Source organism: Hypanus sabinus, chromosome 19 (genome assembly GCF_030144855.1).
Source record: "Hypanus sabinus isolate sHypSab1 chromosome 19, sHypSab1.hap1, whole genome shotgun sequence".
Taxonomy (NCBI): domain Eukaryota; kingdom Metazoa; phylum Chordata; class Chondrichthyes; order Myliobatiformes; family Dasyatidae; genus Hypanus; species Hypanus sabinus.
This window is the reverse complement of record NC_082724.1, coordinates 12370574-12391113: the sequence shown is the minus strand read 5'-3', so window position 1 is coordinate 12391113 and position 20540 is coordinate 12370574. Positions and strand designations below refer to the sequence as shown.

The 20540-nt window shown below is 39.9% G+C and overlaps 1 protein-coding gene across 16 annotated transcripts in view; it reads left to right on the top strand.

The window, feature by feature from the left end:
• Positions 1 to 20540, top strand: part of LOC132377731 (uncharacterized) — a 68039-nt gene that overhangs the window by 37309 nt on the left and 10190 nt on the right. For 11 of the 16 annotated variants that reach the window (XR_009506737.1, XR_009506734.1, XR_009506738.1 and 8 more), the window contains 2 exons: positions 5065 to 5135; positions 19088 to 19224. Coding sequence is in view for 2 of the 16 variants with exons in the window: in XM_059944017.1 (XP_059800000.1) it covers positions 5066 to 5135; positions 19088 to 19224 (207 nt within the window). In the remaining 14 variants the exon portion in view is untranslated. The remainder of the gene's footprint in view (positions 1 to 5064; positions 5136 to 19087; positions 19225 to 20540) is intronic. The other 5 variants (XR_009506742.1, XR_009506743.1, XR_009506744.1 and 2 more) reach the window with 2 other exon arrangements.

Sequence of the window (20540 nt, the reverse complement as noted above, 5' to 3'; positions counted from 1 at the left end):
ATAAGTAAAAACACCAGAAATATGCTGAATTTAAAGAGGAAATTGAATGACTATGGAACTTGAATGGGGTTTACATTGTCCCAATAGTAATATCTACAACTGCCATCATCCCAAAGTCACAATCGCATTAAACAATTAGGCCTCCACAGCAAAATCTATGTAAATCTTCAGAAAGCCACAATACTAAACGCCACAAGTCTGAAGCTTTCTGCAATTGAGAAATGAGTGCCCTTGGTTATGCTCATACCTCTGGTCTTACCAGCTTGAGTTGAGAATAAATAAATAAGTATTGAGAGTCATTGATCATGTAGATAGTCAGGGGCTCACCATTTGCTATGTGAGCAAATATCATAGCAAATTTGCTATGTCATCTTTCCTACAATAATGACTGTGAAACAACTACCAACTTTTACATACTGTCTGTCAGCCCTTCACTTCAGGTGGGAAACAACCCAACCGAGGCATCCACAGGGCATGAAGGCAATGAATCTTTCTGGATTGTGGATTGTGGATTTCTGGATTGTGCCATAGTCCATATAGACACAAAAATCCTCCTGCAGATGAAATACTGAAATGAGCTTGTCCAGGCAGTGAAGTTCAGAGACAGCTTGCGAAAGATATTGACAGAAATATCTGACATGGTAAATTATTAAGTTTCAATTTTCCTATTATTTCCAAAACTAAGTCAAAAAAAGATCACTTCACTAATACAAGGATAACGGCTCTAAACCAATAAATCTGTAATTCATGTAAAAATATAAAAATTCATGCGATTGATCTCCTCTTCTGGACTGACTAGGAAATCTGCTTTGACAGAAAAATCTACTCCTTCAGCCAATATCCAGTCTTAAGATCTGTAACTCAAGAGGCAATGATGTTTTCAGACTCATTTCTTAGCTCTTTTCCCTAAAGTTACCTTTCCTTTATGCCAGAAATGCCAGGTATACAAGCAATGATCCTGTTCCTTTCAAAGGGATAACTGAGCATGGTTAAGGGTTATTTTTCTTTTATGTTTTTAACTCAATTTGAGTAAATGTGAGGGATGTAGGGGGTGTCCAGGGAAGGATAACACCTCTGGTGAAGGGGCTTGACATGTTCATTCTGGGGCAGCCCACTTCACTTTGGTTCCCACCAGACACTCAGCTCTCCCCTGTGGCTCCAAGCAGCTATTTTCACGCGACAGCGGCCACATCCTGGTGCATCCCTTCGATAGGCAGACTAGACCAGGTGAGAGCAGCCAGCGGTCTCATTCCCCACTGAGATAGGGGCATACCCATCCCAGCACGCAAAGTCAGCTCTGGCGGACCAGGTGGAATAGATCTACAGTGAGAGCCAACGCCCAAGAAGGTGGTACTGCAGCGCTCTGTGAAGAGCAAAGTGCATGACAAGGCACAGAAGACTTCATGGTCGTCCATTGCAACCAAGGAAGACTCTTAGTTTGTGACACTTGTTTGACATGGACTTCTGAGGTCAAAAGAGTGGAAATGCCACCTTGTAATGGCTTTTCCACTTTAAAAACTCTCCCACATCCTGTCATCACCAGACACAATGGACAACCAGCCACCACAATAAGAGTGTATTTACATGTAAAAACATACTTTTAATTTAAACTGTTTTAAAGGTGCCAAAAATAAGAACTTCAAAACAAATTTTTAAAAACCTTTGAAAGCAGGGAGCTGTAAAAGGCATCAATGTAGTTATATCAAACAAGCTGGTAGCTGTGGATACAATTATAACATTGAAAAGACATTAAGTACATAGTTTTAGAGTGATATGCGTCAAATGGAGAGAAATGGGATGAGCATGGGTTGAGTTGGGTTGAAGAGTCATACAACACGGAAACAAGCTATGAGACAACAAGGTGGTGTTCAGTGGTGGGGTCTAAAGTTTCGTAGGTCACAATAGCTATTTGTGGCTAAATGCCACACAGGAAGACAACAGAACAGAGGCCACCAGTTCAGACCATCCTGTGGGTACCACAGCAATTAACAGGCTGTGCAAAAATTACCAAGGAGGCCTAATTCAGGTATCAGTGTTAGGTTCTGCTTGACTGCTCCCAGTGGTAAAGACTACAATTAGGACCTTAACAAAACAGCTATAAATGGTGTTGATTATATTTGTTAGAACTGACATTTTAAAGGCACATTACAGAAAGCAGAATTTGGCTGCAACACCAATGAAAAGACAACATTATACTTCCACAATGGTTTTCCAGTTTATGTCAAATTCTGGATTCCAATTGTTTTGAATCTTTTAAGATCAATGATACTTCCAGAAGGCATTCGATAGGGTGCCACTCAAGAGACTTATAAATAAGATATGGATGCATGAAGTCAGAGGAAGTGGATTGGCATGGATAATGGATTGGTAAACCAATAGAAGGCAGAGAGTTGGTGTAAATGGGTGTTTCTCTGGTTGGCAGTCAGTGGTGAGTGGGGTGCTGCAAGAGCTGGTGTTGGGCCCGCAGCTGTTTACCATTTACTTTGATGATTTGGAAGAGGGAACTGAGTGTAGCGTAGAAAAATTTGCTGATGACACTAAACTGTGTGGAAAAGTTAGATGTGGCCCTTGTGGCTAAAGGGATCAGGGGATATGGAGAGAAAGCAGGTACAGGGTTCTGAGTTGGATGATCAGCCATGATCATACTGAATGGCGGTGCAGGCCCGAAGGGCCGAATGGCCTACTCCTGCACCTATTTTTAATGTTTCTATGTTTCTAAAAGCAAATCGTACAGAGGACGTGGAGAGTCTGCAGAGGGATATAGATAGGTGAAGTAGAGAGTCTGGCAGATGGAATACAACGTCGGTAAAAGTGAGATCATGCACTTCTGAGCAGAATGGGAGCCATTTAAAAACAGCAAGTCTCATTGGATGTGAATTTTATTAGAGCCAATAAAGAGAAGTGAGGTTCAAGTGGAGTGACCATTGTTGGAGACGGACAAGGTTAGACTGGTCAGGCATCGGCTTTAGAGGCTGTGGCATGAAAAGACAGATGCTCTGAGTAAGTTTTTTTTTCTTTGTCTACTAGTGCATAGTGCGGTGAGAATGGATCCAGGGTTAGTGGTATGCTCTTCGCATCATATGTGAGAACCCTGGGAAAATGCCAGTTTCCCTGATAAATACATCTGCAAACAATGCATTCAGATGCAGCTCCTTAGAGACTGTGTTAAAGAACTGGTGATGCAGCTCGATAACCTTCAGCTCATACTGGTGAATGAGGAGATGATAGATAGAAATTACAGGGAGGTAGTCACTTTTAAACTGCGGAAGGCAGGTACCCAGACTACTATCAGGAGAGGAAAAGGGGATAGGCAGCCAATGTATAGAACCCTGTGGCTGTTTCCATCAATAATAAGCATACAGCTTTGGATACTGTTGGGCGGAGGTGGGGGGGGTGAGCAGTTAGTCTGACCTCAATGGTTGGGAAGATGCTGGAGTCCATTATTAACACCGAGGTTTTAGGGTATTTGGAGCCATATGATAAAATAGGCCAAAGTCAGCATGGTTTCTTGTCTGACAAACATGTTGGAATTATTTAAGAAATAACAAGCAGGGAAGACAAAGGAGAATTGGTTGATGTCACCTACTTGGATTTTCAGAAGGCCTTTGACAAGTTGCCACACATAATGGGGCTTAATAAGATGAGAACTCGTGATATTACATGAAAGATACTATCATGGATAGAACATTGGCTAATTGGCAGGAGGCAGAAAGTGGGAATAAAGGGGGTCTATTCTGGTTGGCTGCCAGTTACTAGTGTTTTCTGTTGGAACTGCTCCTTTTTTACATTAAATGGCAATATTATGAATGTCAGAATTGATGGCTTGTGTGGCCAAGCTTGCAGGTGATATGTAGATAGGTGGAGGGACACATATTGTTGAGGAAGCAGGGAGACTGCAGAAGGACTTAGACTGGGAAAATTGGCAAAGAAGTGGCTGATGGAGTACACTGTAGGGAAATGTATGGTCGTGCATTTTGGTAGAGGGAAAAAAAGGTGTAGGCTTTTTCCTAAATGGGGAGAAAATTCAAAAAAAGCGTTGTAAAGGGACTTGTGGAGAATTCTCTAAAGGTTAACTTACAGGTTGAAGTCTGTGGTAAGGAAGGCAAATGCAATGTTAGCATTCATTTCAAGAAGACGAGGCTATAAAAGCAAGGAAGCATTGCTAAGGATTTATAAGGCAATGATCAGACCGCACTTGGGAGTATTGTGAGCATTTTCGGGACCCTTATCTAAGAAAAAATGTGCTGACATTGGAAGATTATGAGAACAATTCTGGGAATGAACTGGTTAAATATGAGAACCATTTGATAGCTCTGGACCTATACTCACTAGAGTTTGAAAGAATGGTGGGCAGGACCTCATTGAAACCTATTGAATATTGAAAGGCCAAGATAGAGTGGATGTGGAGAGAATGTACCCTACAGTAGGACCGGAAGCCACAGCCTCAGAATAGAGGGGTATCCATCCATAACAAAAATGAGTAGAAATTTCTTTAGCTTTCTTTAGCCAAAAGTTGGTTAATCTGTGGAGTTCAGTGCCACAGACAGCTGTGGAGGCCAAGTTATTGGGTACATTTAAAGAGAAGATTGGTAGGTTTTTGATTTGATTAGTCAGGTTGTCAAAGTTTATGGTGAGAAGGCAGGAGAATATGGTTGAGAGGGATAATAAATCAGCCATGATGGAATGGCGTAGCAGTCTCGATGGGCCAAACAGACTAATTCTGCTCCTATGTCTCATGATTTATTAATTCCATTGAAAAATTCACACAAAGGAAGATGGATTAGAATTGAAAATCACTTCTTCTATCCACAAACAAAAAGAATGTTTAAATTTAGGGACATTTAAATGAAACTAGTATTAATTGTAGACGTCAAAAATATATCACCATGGAAATTTTAGTGTGGTATACACTGATGGAGAAGAAGAGCAATTTCAAAAATGACCACTAGTATGTTAAAAAAAAGTTACCTAATATTAACCATGAACAAAGTAATTACTTACGGCACCCAAATACGGAACTTGTTGTACAACACCTGTAACCTGTGCCCTCTTCCTCTTTAACAGAATGTCTACAAACAATGAGAAAGCTCCAGTTTCTTTACACTTCAAGAGAAATATGTTAGCTTCAGAAGTACGTAAGTATCCAATGAAATCCTAGGTAATCAGATATATACACAACAATCTTGTAATAAATAGAGAATATTGAAACAGGTCTCATACTTGTTTAAGTTTTGCAATGTGTAAATGACAAAATTAAAACAATTAACCATAATAAATTACCAACAAATGAATGATCCCTATAAGGAATATCCCACTTTCCATCTTCTGCTTCAACTTAATTTATCTGCTCCAAATCAAAGATGTAGCTTTGAGAATTTTTATGCAGAAAGTTTGGAGCTTAATTCAGAGAAAAATTCTCTCAATATTTTATTATAAATTGATCTATTTTATATAATTCTTTACTAAAGGATTCTATGTTGCATAAACATTGAGTAATGCAAATACATTTACAAAGGTGATCCACTACAAGAGTTCAACTAAAACAGTAGTGGACATAAAACGTATACCAGTCCACGAATGGATTTGTTAGAGGGAGTGCCAGTACTGTTCTGTTTTATTTTTCAACTGATAAGGTTGCATTTTAATTAACAACTACACATTTCCTCATTGATCAAACGATTAAACTGCAGTAACCTCCTTTAAACAAAGAAATCAGAGACATCTCGTATGACTAATCCAACAGTAACTCGTACAGTTTTGCAGAATCAGAGTCAAGTTTAATTTCACTGGCATAATCCCTGAAATGTGTTCGCTTTGTGACAGCTGTACAATGCAATACGTGATAATGTAGGGGAAAAACTGTGAATTACAGTAAGTTAAATTAAATAAGTGGTGCAAAAATAGAAATAAAAGGTAGTGAGGTAGTGTTCATGAGTTCAACGTCCATTCAGAATTGGTTGACAGAGGGGAAGAAGTTGTCCTGAATCACTGAGTGTGTGCCTTCAGGCTTCTGATGGCAACCATGAGAAGTGGCACATCTTGGGTGGTGGGGCTCCTTAGTGATAGACGCTGCCTTTCTGAGGCACCGCTCCCAGAAGGTGATTAGCAGTGCAATTGGATGTACCACTGTACTGTAGGTGAAGGGAGAACAGTTTTTATAGGAACTTGAGAAGAAACTTATTTTTAAACACAGAGGTTGATAGGAATGTGGAACGAGTTGGCAAAGAAAATGGTAGAGACAGCTATAACAGCAACATTTAAGAGGCACTTGAATTGGAAAGGTTTAGAAAATTATGGGACAAATGCTGGCTAGCTTGGACGGGCATCTTGGTTGACAGGCCTTTTTATGTGCTGTATGACTCTACAACTCTACTTCTCATTAAAGATCACGAACTTGAAAACTTCTTTCTCTTTTTCGGATATTGTCTAACCTACTGAGTACTTCAACTACCTCTGACTCCATTTTAAAATGACTTTCAAAATTAACTGGCCATGAAATACTACGTCTCTTTCTTTATATTCATACCATATTTCCTCCCAAAGAAGTACCGCCCCCGAATAAACACTACGGTATAATATTAAATAAAACTTTCCAGTCAAAGCTTAAAAAAAAGATTAAATATTTTTATATTGTAAATAGAAACATAGAAGAGTACAGCACAGGAAAAGGCCATTCAGCCCACAATGTTGTGCTAAAAAGCAAACCAAAACCACCCAAACACTAATCCATCCTACCGACACAATGTCCATATTCCTCCATCTTCCTTACAGCAATGTACCTATCAAAAGTTTTTTTAAAGCTTCTAATATTTTTGCCTCTACCACCATACCAGGCAGCACATTCCAGGCACCCATAACTCTGAGTAAAAAACATACCCTTTGAACATACCCCCCTCTCACCTGTAATGCATGCCCTCTGGTATTAGATATTTTAGCCCTGAGAAACAGCTATTACCTGTCCACTCTACCTATGCCTCTCATAATCTTGTAAACCTCTGTCAGATCTCTCCTCAGCCTCCACCACTCCAGGGAAAACATCCCAAGTTTGTCCAGCGTCTCATGATAGCACCAGGCAGCATCTTGGTAAACGTCTTCTGCACCTCCTCTAAAGCCTCAATGTCCTTCCCATAGTGGGGCAACTAGAAATGTATGCAATACTGCAGTTGTGGCTTGACTAGAGTTTTATAAAGTTGTAACATAATATGCTGACTTTTGAACTTCAATCCTACATATTAAAATGCCCAGAGCCCCTTAACTGGCTTCAGCATGCTTGAAAGTTAAACTATCTCCTGATATTTTAATGTCAATGTGCGCCAAAATAACTTCCACAATTCATATTAATAGAAATGTAATTGCAGGATAATTTTTTGATTGTAAGTCAGTCCAAAAAAAAAACAAATCACATTGATGAAATAAAATAATGAATTACTGATTCAGACCGATTTGGAAATCACAGTTTTTCACAAAAATATTTAAAGCATTTCATTATAGACCTCTGAGTTTTGTAAGCAATCCAAGTATGAAGCTGTATATTCATGTGATTTTTATAATAAAATTTGTTGAGTTATTTATAGCCCATAATAAAATACAACCGCTCTTTAATTGCTTTCCAGACGGCTAATTATTAAATATATTTAGTGCAAGCCACAATGGCAGGAGTTTAGATTATCACAGCATCTAACCATTTCAACTCACTATTTTTAAAAAAAGAAAGAAGCACTGTTGATGACCCAGTGAGTAGGAGGAATTAATCTCTATTCAAATACTGAATAAATTATGCAAATTATATGTTTCCATATTTTTGTCGTCTCACCTCTTTGCATTGAAAGGATCAAGAAATAGCTTTAGGGATTGATTGAAAGAGGATTAAAAAACATATGATATGGTGTAATTAAGTCCAAATGCCCTCACAAAACAGTCATTCAAGATTGGCTTTAAAGAGATCAAGAGGCATTCACTGAATGCATCTTGTTGCAATCGCCTTGAATGTTGCGGAATGCACATTGCTGTAATGCAACGTTATTCGCTGAACTTTACATTATGCTGAACTTCCCACTCAAAACACAACAAACGCTGCCTACAGTGCACAGAAGTAACTATCACTTATCTTTCTTTTAAGTCTTTAGAATGGAAGCGTTTTCCATTGATTCAAAAACCATTTAGAAGGGACTACCTTGCTCATTTCATTCATGGTTTTTAAGCAAGGACCTGAGGTTAACTTCTCCCCCTGGATCTTGGTCCTTTGACTTGCAGGTGTTATGTCTGGTTTTTCATATATGCAATTTTTTAACTTAATTTAATTTTTTAGCTCAGGGAGTAGCAGATGGTTATCTAATTTACCTGATAAAGAATGAGAGAATATGAACACCAGCTCACTACTTTTATTTTTGCACTACCTACCATTTGTATTTAGTTTAACTGTTTAATATATTTACTTACTGTAATTCACTTTTTTTTCAATAATTATGTATTGCATTGTGCTGCTACCACCAGTCAATAAATTTCATGACAACAAACACAAAATGCTGGAGCAAGCCAGGCAGTGTCTATGGAAAAGAGTAAACAGTTGACATTATGAGGCGAGACCCTTCCTCAGGACTTCATGATCCTTCACGAGTCCTTAGTTTCTCTAGCACCTTGTGTACGTTGCTTTGGCTTTCCAGCATTTACAGATTTTCTCATGTTTGAAATTTCATGACATATGCTGGTGATATTAAACCTGATTCTAAAGAGATTGGTTAAAAATCTAGATCTTGTTTATTGTTTCTGCCAAGGCGATCTGCTAATTAAAGGAAATTTACTTTTCTTGGATCAAAATTTACTCAGAGATACCATGACCCTGCTTATCCTTGTCCATACTGCGCCAACCGCCACCACTGGGCTATAAACGTGCAGGAGCAGTGTGTGGTTAAGTGCCTTGCTCAAGGACACACACGCTGCCTCGACTGAAGCTTGAACTAACAACCTTCAGATCACCAGCCCAAAGCCTTAACCACTTGGCCACGTGCCAACACTTGATCACAATTGATCATAATTAATTTACAAACACAAGAGATTCTACAGATGCTGGAAAATGAGTCAATGCATACAAATTGATGGAGGAATTCAGCAGGTTGGGTAACATCGATGGAGAGGAATAAGCGGTCAAGGTTTTGGCCTGAGATTGTTCATCAGGTCTCAACAGTATGGAATTAGTCCAAAGGCTTAATCTTTGCTGTGTTCTGATTTTTATTTTACTTCTCTTTCTTGGTCACTCCTTGAACTTAAAGACTAGTTTGTGCATTTTGTCCATGCTAAATGGTACAAAATCCCTTCTAAACCCAGTGGCATCAGCATCTACCACCTTTTCAGGCAATGGTCAAAATCCCAAATATCAAGAAACATATTTTACATCTGTCCTTGGAATATTTTACCTTCCTTTAATCAGTGAACTCTAGTTACAGACCAACTTATCAGCCGGAATAATTTTCTGTATCAAAACCTCGATCAACTCGAAACTCTCTATAATGCATCAACTCACTGTCTCCTTCAATTTAAGAACCATGGTATCAACCCTTCCCACTCTACCCTAGTAAATTCCTCTTCAAGGACTTTGCATTGAAACCAAAAATAGGATTTTTAACCACACTCATATCTGCTCTCCTAACGTTTATGATCATGACCCACCCATAAGTCTCCAAAGCAGATTTAGGCCACTTGCCCCATTGTTGTTTGATCATGGCTGGTTTATTTTCTCTCTCGACCCCATGCTTTCCATAATCTCTGATGCCCTGACTAATCAAGAAGCCTCGACTTTTACTTCAGAACTTCAATTGGTCCAAAGTAATTTTGCACTCTTTAGTGCATTGAAAATCATAAAGGGGCCTCTTAGGTGCACAGTACAGAGGTTTATTTCCTTAAACTCATTTTTCAAAGTGTTTTTCATTCCACCTGGCATTCTGCAGTAGAAAAAAACATCTTATTAAACAAGCTAAATGACTTCTTAACTCAGTTCACTGTCAAAAGACCATTAAAAACCGAGTCCAGGGATCTGGTTAGTATCACACTGGGCCACTACATCACCAGCACATACAGTATTGTAAATATCACTTACAAAAATGAGTGACATGACTGAACTCAAAAATTATCAAATAGGAATATTTAAAAAACCCAGCATGTGCAATGGCTTGACAGTTCCTTGTCCTCTGTTTCTCCAGGGATAACAACACAGGTCTGCAGAATCAGGATTTACAGGCCCAGGAGCTTTGAACGTTTAAAGAATCAGCATTGCAACACAGGCATTCTGACACTAGCTTGTAGAGAATCACAAGATGAACACGTTAGCTTAGGTATAACCTAACAAGCTTCTAAGGATGAAAGCTATTAAGTACCAGCAGTTATGGAGTACTTGGGAACTGGAAGATCTTCCCCAAAATTTTCTGCCACTCAGTCGAGAACTGCCATGTTAAATATACAGCATGTCCTCTGTTAGATACTTGAGTTATGACCAAAGAAAAATTGGCTGGAGTTGCTTAGCACTTTAGTGGAAGGGTGTTCATTAGGTGCGTCAAAAACCAAACTTAGAAAAATTAGTGAAAAGAAAAATGCCAATATTTACAAATGATACCTACCAGAAAACACAATAATAGCTCAGTACTTATTCTCGTCCAGCGCAAACTCCCGGTGGTTCCTATCTCTCTCTCTCACTGCGGGCGATGTGCTTCTTCTTATTCGGCAGTAGACCTACTGCCTTTAATTACCAACATGATGACACATGAATTAGAATATGATGCACACAACAATGTAGTTACAATCATGTTACAATATAAACAGAAGCATCTACCTTAACCATATAACTATATAACAATTACAGCACAAAAACAGGCCATCTGGCAGGGAGTTCTGGGAGTCAAGAGGTGGGTCACTTACCTCAGAGTGCGTGGCCCTTTCCTGAGGCAGAAATATTTAAAAAGCGCTTTGACAGGTACTTGGACAGGAAGGAAGTCGGGACTAAAGGGCTAAATTCAAGCCTTATGGGCAGCATGGATGAAGTGGACAGAACTCTTTCAGTTTTGTGTTTTATATTCTGTGTTTTCACCAGATCTTTCTTGTTGCCGTTTGAGCGATTGTTTTTTTTTGTGGGCGTGTAGTTCGTGGTTTGATGTTCCTTGTTGCTTTTTGCATGAGGGGAGCTTGGGGGTTGACATTATTGTTGCTGTTTACACTATTTGTCCGTTTACATTGCGTGGGGTGGGGTTTGGGGTTTGCTGTTCCTTTTGCCGTCTCCATGATTTGCTTTATTTTGCGCATGGGGGTAGTTGATGTTCTTGTTTTTGTTTGTGCTATTTTTCTTATTCTGACATGCATGGCGGGGGGGAGGTTGATGTTTATCTTTGAACAGCCTCCATAGTTTTCTTTGCTTCATGACTGTCTGGAGAAAACTTGATCTTCGAGTTATATGCTGCATACGTACTTTGCTAATAAATGTACCTTGAACCTTGAACCTTGGGAAAGGGCCATTTCTGGGCTGTATACTTCTCTAGTTCTACAAAGGATCCAAACTTATCTTATACTTGATCATCCCTTGGTGTCACCACTAAAACTATATAGTTGCTTTGATGTAGTATCGGCTTATCCAGAGCTGAAATCCTTGAACATCTTGATGTTACGCAGAGACTTAATTATACCAATAACTTATTGGTCACTTCCTACTTCTTAAATGTATCCAAAACTCTTCTTTGTGTTCCAATTCTTACCAAGTGCCATTGCACAAATATTCCATATATGTGCTGCTTCTTCACCCCATTGAGATAAAACTTATCTCTTCAGCTAAGCTGCTGGTCTTTTGATCCAATATCTACTCACAATAGGTCTGGACTTCCCAACTTTTGTATGCCATGGATCCCTACCCTTAACAGAAGAGTCCATGGACCCCAGGTTGGGAACCCCTGCAACAGGCTGTCAAATTTCATTTGAAAATGTTCCTCTAAAGCCACTTCAATGCTTTACAACATTAAGGATATACAGATTCTTGCCGGTAACTTTTGAATAGCTACTCTAGTTTTCTCCAAAGTAGGCCACTTACTTTGCACCCCTGATTCATTCAAACAACAGAGCTAATACCCCAACTCACTCTATTCCAACCACTGATCTACACTGGCTTCCTGCCCAGCAATGCAGAGGAGTCATGTTCACTCTGATGGTCATCATTTACAGCTGCCTTCATCAATCTATCGTCTGTTTGTTCATATGAGCTGTGTCATATAACGTGGGAGATCATGGTCTTTCCCTGACCATGATCGTTCTTGGATCATTTTTCTACAGAAGTGCTTTGCCATTGCCTTCCTTGCAAGACAGATGACTCTAGCCATTATCGATACTCTTCGGAGTTTCACTGCCGGGTGTCAGCAGTCGCATAACCAGGGCTTGGGAATGCACATTCTGCTTGCATGACCATCCACCGCCTGCTCCCATGGCTTCGCATGACCCTGTCTGGATGGCTAAGCAGGTGTCACAGCTTGCCCAAGGGTAACCTGAAGTCTAGTGGAGGGAAGGAGTGTCTTACGCCTCCTTTGGAAAAGACGTATCTCCACCCCGACACCCAACAATCTATACACACCAAAATTCCCTCCCTAAATCACTCAACATGGCAACATGGTGGTGCACCAAGAAGAGCTGTCAAAGATCTTCATTCAATCCTAAGGAGATACAGGGTCATCAGATGACTGACAGCTCATAATGGCTCGTGGGATTTATATAGGATTAGTATCTAGCATCACTTTATGTACATACAATCAATGTATATATCTAATCTTATGTATTTACATTTATTGTGTTTTTATGCTTACTGTGTTCTTTTTTAATGCTGCATCAGATCTGGAGTAACAATCATTTCATTCTGCTTTACACTTATATACTGAAGAATAATATCAAACAATCTTAAATCTTAAATGGGTAATTGCAGGTCCCTGGGCCAAAATTAATGACATTACCTCTGTTTCTCCATTCTCAGAAATGTTCAGGTTTTTTTTTAACCACCTAATGTCTTATGTGGTTTAGTGTCAAATTCTGCTTAATAATCATGCATAAATTCCTTTCTGATACTGTTTACTGTTGAATGACCAAGATGAGAAAAATTACTGTTTTTTCAGGGTTCAAGACATCTAAAATTGTAATTGGTGTGTAGATGAAAACCAATAATAGTTCTACGATTAAATAGCTGAGCTAGTAAGTCATTACCCCGTGTGGCATAGAGGGTTTGCCCTCTGAATGAAAGTTCCAGCAAAACTGGCTAAACGTAGACCATGGTTACCATGGTAATGCAGGTGTTGAAGGACAGTGAAGGACAAAACAAATATCAATACAGGTTGCACAGACATTTAAAATAGAGATTGTCTAGTGAGCATGAGCACTATTTTTTGATAATTGTCTTCCCCTAAAGTAAGGGTGTCCAGCCAAGGGTCCACTGACTCCCCAGTGAATGGCATAAAAAAGTTTGGGAAACCTTAATCTAAAAGCATTAGATTCTTGTTTAAGTGTATTTCATCAGCAGCTGTTGGCCTCTGCACCTTGCCCCAGGGTCATCATTCACATGCGATTGTCAACAATAAAAGACAGAGACGCTATGAAATTACAGATGCTTTGCAGGTGAACCCAATCCCAAATACGTAGTCACACTCAGGTTATACCCTGATAACTCTTTTCCAGAGAAAGTAAAACCAAAAGGAAGTGCTGTAACACCAAACAGATCAGGCAGCATTTGTGGAAGGAGCAGGTTGTAATGGTTTCAGTACAAAGACCCTTCCTCAGAACCTGAAATATTAGCTCAGTTTCTTCTATCACAAATGCTGCCCAGGTCACACATGCGCACATTTCAGTCTCCCATTGTCTGCAATTATTTGATTATGAGTAACTCTTTGTCAAATTTATCTTTTCCTAAAGCAACTAACTCATTGCAAACAGAGTTCTTAACTATGTATCCCTGGACTGCTTTCAGGGAATTTGAGAACCCTATGTGCGAGCACTTTAGGTCACAACACCTGCAGAGTGGAAACCGTCAGGAATTCACTCTCACTGAAGAACAGAAAACAAAGGAAAATATTAAACCTGGAATTATATTTGCATATAATTTTTTATATTCTGTCATGTTCTGTCTAGAGCAGGTGTTTCCAACCTGGGGGTCTATGAACCTCTTGCTTAATTGTATTGGTCCATAGCATTAAAAAAAGTTGGGAATCCCTGACCTAGAGAAAAAAAAAGTATTGCCACAGCATGAATCCCAGCACGTACCTGGCCTGGAATGCTTCATACCCAGCTAGTAAATTATACATCTCACAATGCAGAAGCATTACAGTGGAAAGCGTACACAGTAACAATCCATTGCACAACACAAATTGCAGCAGAACATCAAAATAGTTTCTTTAAAAGTGACAATCTAGTACCTTCAAAAACTAACTTGAAAGTAAAATCTACCTAAAAGCAAGGAAGGCATCTTCCCTCTTCCTTTTCAGTCCTGAAGAGGGGTTCTGGCCCAAAACATCAAGTGTTTATTCACTTCCATGGATGCTACCAGATCTGCTGAGTTCCTCCAGCTTCTCGTTTGTGCTGCCCAGAATCAGAGCTATCATTTTCAAATGAAACTTACTTACTGCCTGTTACACCACTGGTGTTTAGGACAGCAATGAAGGTCCTTCATCTCTAGTGGTGTTCAGGGCTTCCTTAATCACTGTTAGCATGTGTTTGGGGTTAGGACATATAGCAAATAGCTATAGAAACTAACTTCAGCCACCAATCTTCAAATTTGAATACGGACTGTAGATGGAATTTAAATTGTACCTCTGGACAACGGGTTCTTAAGAGTTGTGAGCCATAGTTAATTGGAAGACTAGACATTGCTGATTTAAGATTCATTTGGATATCAGTAAGGTGGGTGCAAAGAGGGAGGTGTGAAAGTTTCGTGTAGTTCAAAGGAGGCATTGTGGATGCATTGTAAACGTAGAATTGTCCGTTGATCTTTAGCATATAAAATGCCATGTAGTGTTGGGTTGTGCAGGCCTTCTCCTTGAAAGGGACTCAATTTGTCTGCTGTGTTTCATTTTGTCGAATTAAAGACTACTTTCATATCTACCAGCTACGTTTCTCTAACGACTTTGTTCACATGTCAACAACTGTGTCAGTAGCTTCCACTCGGTTTTTACTACTGTCAGTCATGCAAATCCTGGGTGGAGACCCGGGAATACTGACGCACGGAGATGTGGAAGAATCCTTCATTGCTGGTTCCATAACAATTGTGCTTCAGCAGTCAGGGTTTTTAGCTCTGAGTTGAACCCCTGAACATAGAGGAGTGGTGAACCACTCCTAATCCATCCTCCACCCTTTGACTTGTATGGGATGGGTGATCCTACCAAAAGCTCTGAATCCAGCCAATATGGGTTTCCATGTCACTGAGGCACGCAAGTGGATCAAGTACCCGACCTGCACCTACACCTCCTCCCTCACTACCATTCAGGGACCCAAACAATCCTTCCAGGTGAGGTGACACTTCACCTTTGAGTTTGTTGGGGTCATGCATGGTATCCAGTTCCCCCGATGTGGCCTTTTGTATATTGGTGAGACCCTTTCACCACTCTGTCCACCAGAAAAACTCGGTTCTCCTGGTGGCCCACCCATTTCAATTCTACTTCCCATTCCCTTTCTGACATGCCAGTCTAGGGTCTTCTCTACTGCTGCAATGAGGACACCCTCAAGCTGGAGGAACAACACCTTATATTCTGTCTGGGTAGTCTCCAAACTGATGACATGAAAAATGATTTCTCAAGCTCCTAGTAATTGCCCCCCCTTCACCATTCCCCATTCCTGTTTCCCTCTCACACATCATCTCTTTACCAGCCCATCACATCTCTCTGGTGCTCCTCCCCCTTTCTTTACTTCCATCATCTTCTACCCTCTCCTATCAGATTCCACCTTCTCCAGCCCTTTATCTCTTTCACCTATCAGCTTCTCAGCCTTTACTTCATCCCTCTCCCTATCACCTACCACCTTACCCTTCTTCCTCCCCTCCTCCCATCTTCTTGCTCCAACTTCTCATCTTTTTTTTAATGTCCTGAAGAAGGGTCTCGGCCCGAAACATCAACTGTTCACAAGTTTTCTTAGAGGCTGCCTGGCCTGCTGAGCTCCTCCTGCAGTTTTTGTGTGTCACTTGGATTTCCAGTGACTGCAGATATTCTTACCTTTAAGCCTCCAAACCGGAGAAGATTGTGGTCTTCTTGGAGGCTTTCAAATGAAAATCGTCAGCGAAATGGACATTCCAAGTGGACACGCCAGAACAAGATCCTAGTTACTGGCCTGAACTCAAAGGGATCTGACTACATGTGTCTATATCAGGTCAGGTACAATTCTAAGTCCTCTGCCTCAATTAAGAGTCAGATTTTTCTTTAAATAAAATATTCTCTCTTTTTGGGATCTTAGCATCACTGGCAAAGGATGCATTTCTTATTCATTCTGTGTTGCCCTTGAAATGATTTGCTTGCTAAGCCGTGCAAAAATCAGCCACATTTTGTGGGTCCAAATCAGCCTTTGGCCAGATCAGAGGAGGTCGGCAGATTTCCTTTCCTCTCAAATAGCTGCAACAATCATGTAGTTTGTTTGGCTATTTGTTTATTTAGAAATACAGCACAATAACAGGCCCTTCTGCCCCAGTGAGCCTGTCCCACCCAAGTATACCCATGTGACCAATTAACCTGCTAACCAATAAGTGTGGAGGGAATCCCACAAAGCCACAGGGAGAATGTAAAAACTCCTTACAGACACAGGCAGCGTTACAACTGAATCTGGGTCACTGGCGCTGTAATAATGTTACGCTAACTGCTATGTTATATGCCTCTAACTGAAGTTAAATTTCAGAAATTTAGTGCCTGGATTACTAACTTACCACTTTCATCATTACATGCACCATAACCTTGACCATGGTTAGATAAGATTCTGGAAAGAGTCAATTCCAAACAAGTGGACTAATCATTTTGTGAAAAGTGTCTCCAATATCGATGAGAAAACCATGACTACAGAAATTTCTGAGACAACTTTGATTGTTTGAAGTTTCATATATTTGCTTTCTCTTCCAGATCTACTTTCCAATATTCAGCAATGCCTTTGATTTTGGCTACATTACTCATTTTTCACTTCATCTCTCCTGCCTCCCACTCAATGACAGACATATCTTTTGTGCTCTCCTTCCTACTTTCTCTACATATTAAAACTATGTTTGCCCTCAACTTTTCTTTGTTCTGTTGAAATGTCATCATCTCAAGAGTTAACTGTTTCTCTCCACCAATGCAGCTGACCCCCTTTTACCTGTTTCTGACGTCCAGGATTTTGCATTTGGATCATACAATCTCGTTGCTGACTTTCCACAGAAATTACCTGGAAAGGAGCTTAAATAGAAATATCTCCAAATTGCTCCTTCCTGGTATTTCCAAACCTGTTGAAGAGCTGCACCAGAAACTGTGAAGAGAAAGATATTCAGTGTTTTCATTGCGTGCAATGCCCAGCCTGCAATGGGGAAGAATGGAGAACTTCCAACATTACTGGGGGGTGGCACGGCGAATTGAGGATTGCAGGGAAAGGGAAGTAATGGCCAATATCCAATCACAATCCGCAGCACGTTACAGAATAAGAGGGAGAATTTCAATGAGCTCACCTAGTTCCAGAAATAACCTGCAGCCAAAGAGGGCATTGAATGTTTTGGAATACTCAACATGATCCCACCGAATTTTGCAAATTGTGGGTCATATCCATCTACATACATTTCTGGAACCTGTATATTAATTTTACTGCCCTCCTTACGAGATGCTTTTCACAGCACACAAACAAGAGTAAAAGAGCAGATGCTGGAAATCCAAGCAACGCACAGAAATTGCTGGAGGAACTCAGCAGGCTGGGCAGCACTTGTAAAAAAGATGGGGAGGTTTTGGGCCGAATCCTTTTGGCATTCCTCCAGCATTTTGCGTGTTGCTTAGGCAGTAAACATGTGACTTCATTTTGACTATATCTAGAAACATGTTTATTTATTTATTGCTTGTTGAGATACAGTGTGAAATCAGCTCTTCCAGCCCTTCGAGCTCAGCAATCCCCTGATTAAATCTGAGCCTAATCTCGGGCCGATTTAGAATGACCAATTAACCTACAAACCGGTATGGCTTTGGACTGTGGGTGGAAATCGGAGCAACTGGAGGAAACCACATGGTCATGGGGAGAACGAATAAACTCCTATAGGCAGCAGCAGGAATTGAACCCGGGTGGCCTGTACTATAAAGTATTGAGCTAAGCAATATGCTACCGTGCAGTCCATGTCCATGCCTACTCTTTATAACTAACTGAGAAGCATCATGAAAGATTTTATGAGATTAGCCAGTAGAATGCAAAGCTGGTTTTATATTTGAGGCTTCAGAAACACATTGTTTTGAAACATGTTTTAACTTTGATTTTCACATATTGAAATTTAAGGTTACTCAGCAAGGTCCATGGTGTTGTTGTCCAAGCAACCAATGAGACATTTGCATCATCCTTTCATGGAAAGGTCACAAAGACAGAAGGATATCCTGCAAAAAAACACTATAAAATATACACCTTTCCAACATCAAATATTAGATATCTCAGTATAATGTATTTGTACATTTGGAAACACAAGTGATCATATCATAAATTCAAATTTTCTGTTTCATTTTTACATTTGCCATGACCTATGAATAATTATTAAAAACGTATGTTTGCTCCAAATGGCTATTACAGTTCAAAATAATTCTGAATAAAAATGTTCACCCAACAGGTCAAAAATTAAGCTACTTAGTATTAAACCACATTACAATGCTCAGAAATAAAATCTGTAACATGCTGCATGACTTTGGAAATGTGGCACCGGAACTGAATGAATTAAAATCTCTTTCATAGTTCCATGGCTGCTTACAAAACTTGTCAACCAGTCCCAACTGATTCTGTCGCTATCAGGATTTGTTAATTTGCACTGAAAAATGTCAATCACTCATCTTCAAGATACCAACTAAAAAGATCTATCACTTCTATTCATTAAAAAAAATCACTCCGATAAATACAGGGAACTTCAGCTACCTCACTACCATCTGCTGTGACGTGGAAACAAGTGGCATCTCCTTCCATGCAGTACCTCTGAAAGGAGACAGAAACAGAAAATGGAACGTTTTCTTCAGAGAAATCGTTCTCCTAGATTCTGAGGTAAGTTTACTAAAGAAGCCCATTCACTAGAGATGATAATGTATAGATTGAAGGACTATACTGATGGATGACTAAATATCTGCTGTTTATTGCAGCAAGTACATGAGGAACTTGGCACAAATTTCATCAGATCAATTTCACCACTTGGCTGCGCTTGTCTATGACGAACCAAAATAACCGGCTTATCATCTATCGTATCTGTACAGATGGATGTAATATTAACCAACAACAAAGTTATTTACAGTGTCTGAGTTAAAGTTTGCAATTTGCGATTAGTATTGAGGGAATGAACCCTACTTCTGAGGCAGAAATAAATATTATGAATGGAGATTAGATGTAAATCAACAAACATTTCACCAAATTATTGCACTAAGAACCATTTCCTGCTGATTTATAATCCTTTAAGTATCTGACCTGAGAGTGCAAAAATTTGAAGGATTTTAAGGTACAGAAGTGCCGCTGTTAGAACATTCATAAACTAAAGTAAATATTTAAAATTATTTGTTACCTTATAATTCTGATGTGCTTCTAAGTTAGAAAGTGGTGTATTGCATACAGTAGAAAATTGCATCACATTCACACTTCTGTAGAAAAATCCTTAATCATAAAGCTGATTAAGCGCCAACCTGAAAGGAAAAAAAGATGTAAAGATACACAAAATGGTGTCATTTGCATTTCCAAGTCAGTTTAGTGTCCTGTTAAAGCTAATTGTGGACCCCTGTCACAACTTTTGAAATCAACTCATTATGCCTCTCAATGGCAGAAGGGAAAACGTGTCAGCTGGTTCTGTTTTTTGTTGTTTCGTCCCACCTGAGTAACAAGTTTGTGCTGGTGCAATCTGCAATTCAGTGCACCCAATCCCACATGGTAGGCTGCTCCAAAAGGTGAAGTCACTGACACCTAGGGTGAGCTAGCCAACTGGGTACGAAGTTGGCTTGGTGGAAGGAGTCAGATTGTAGCAGTGGAGGATTGATGGTCAGATTGCAGGCCTGTGGCACAGGAATCAGTGCTGCTGTTTGTCAGATAATATTCACAATTTGGCTGAGTATGTAGGCAGCACGATTGGTAACTTTGTGGATGACATTAAAGTGTTACCTTTAAGTTTTACTGTGGCTCCATAATGATGTGCTCAGTCAAATGTTGACTGACTGTCCAGGATGGTTACTATTATCTAATCGACGGTAGAATGAAGCGGTGTTATTGGCTGGACCCGATAAGATTCAGATGAATGAATCGAGGGACTGGCCAGTTCAACTAGCTGAACTAAGGGTCTGGAGATGGACTCTGTGGGCTTCAGTTAGAACGCTATTGTTTGC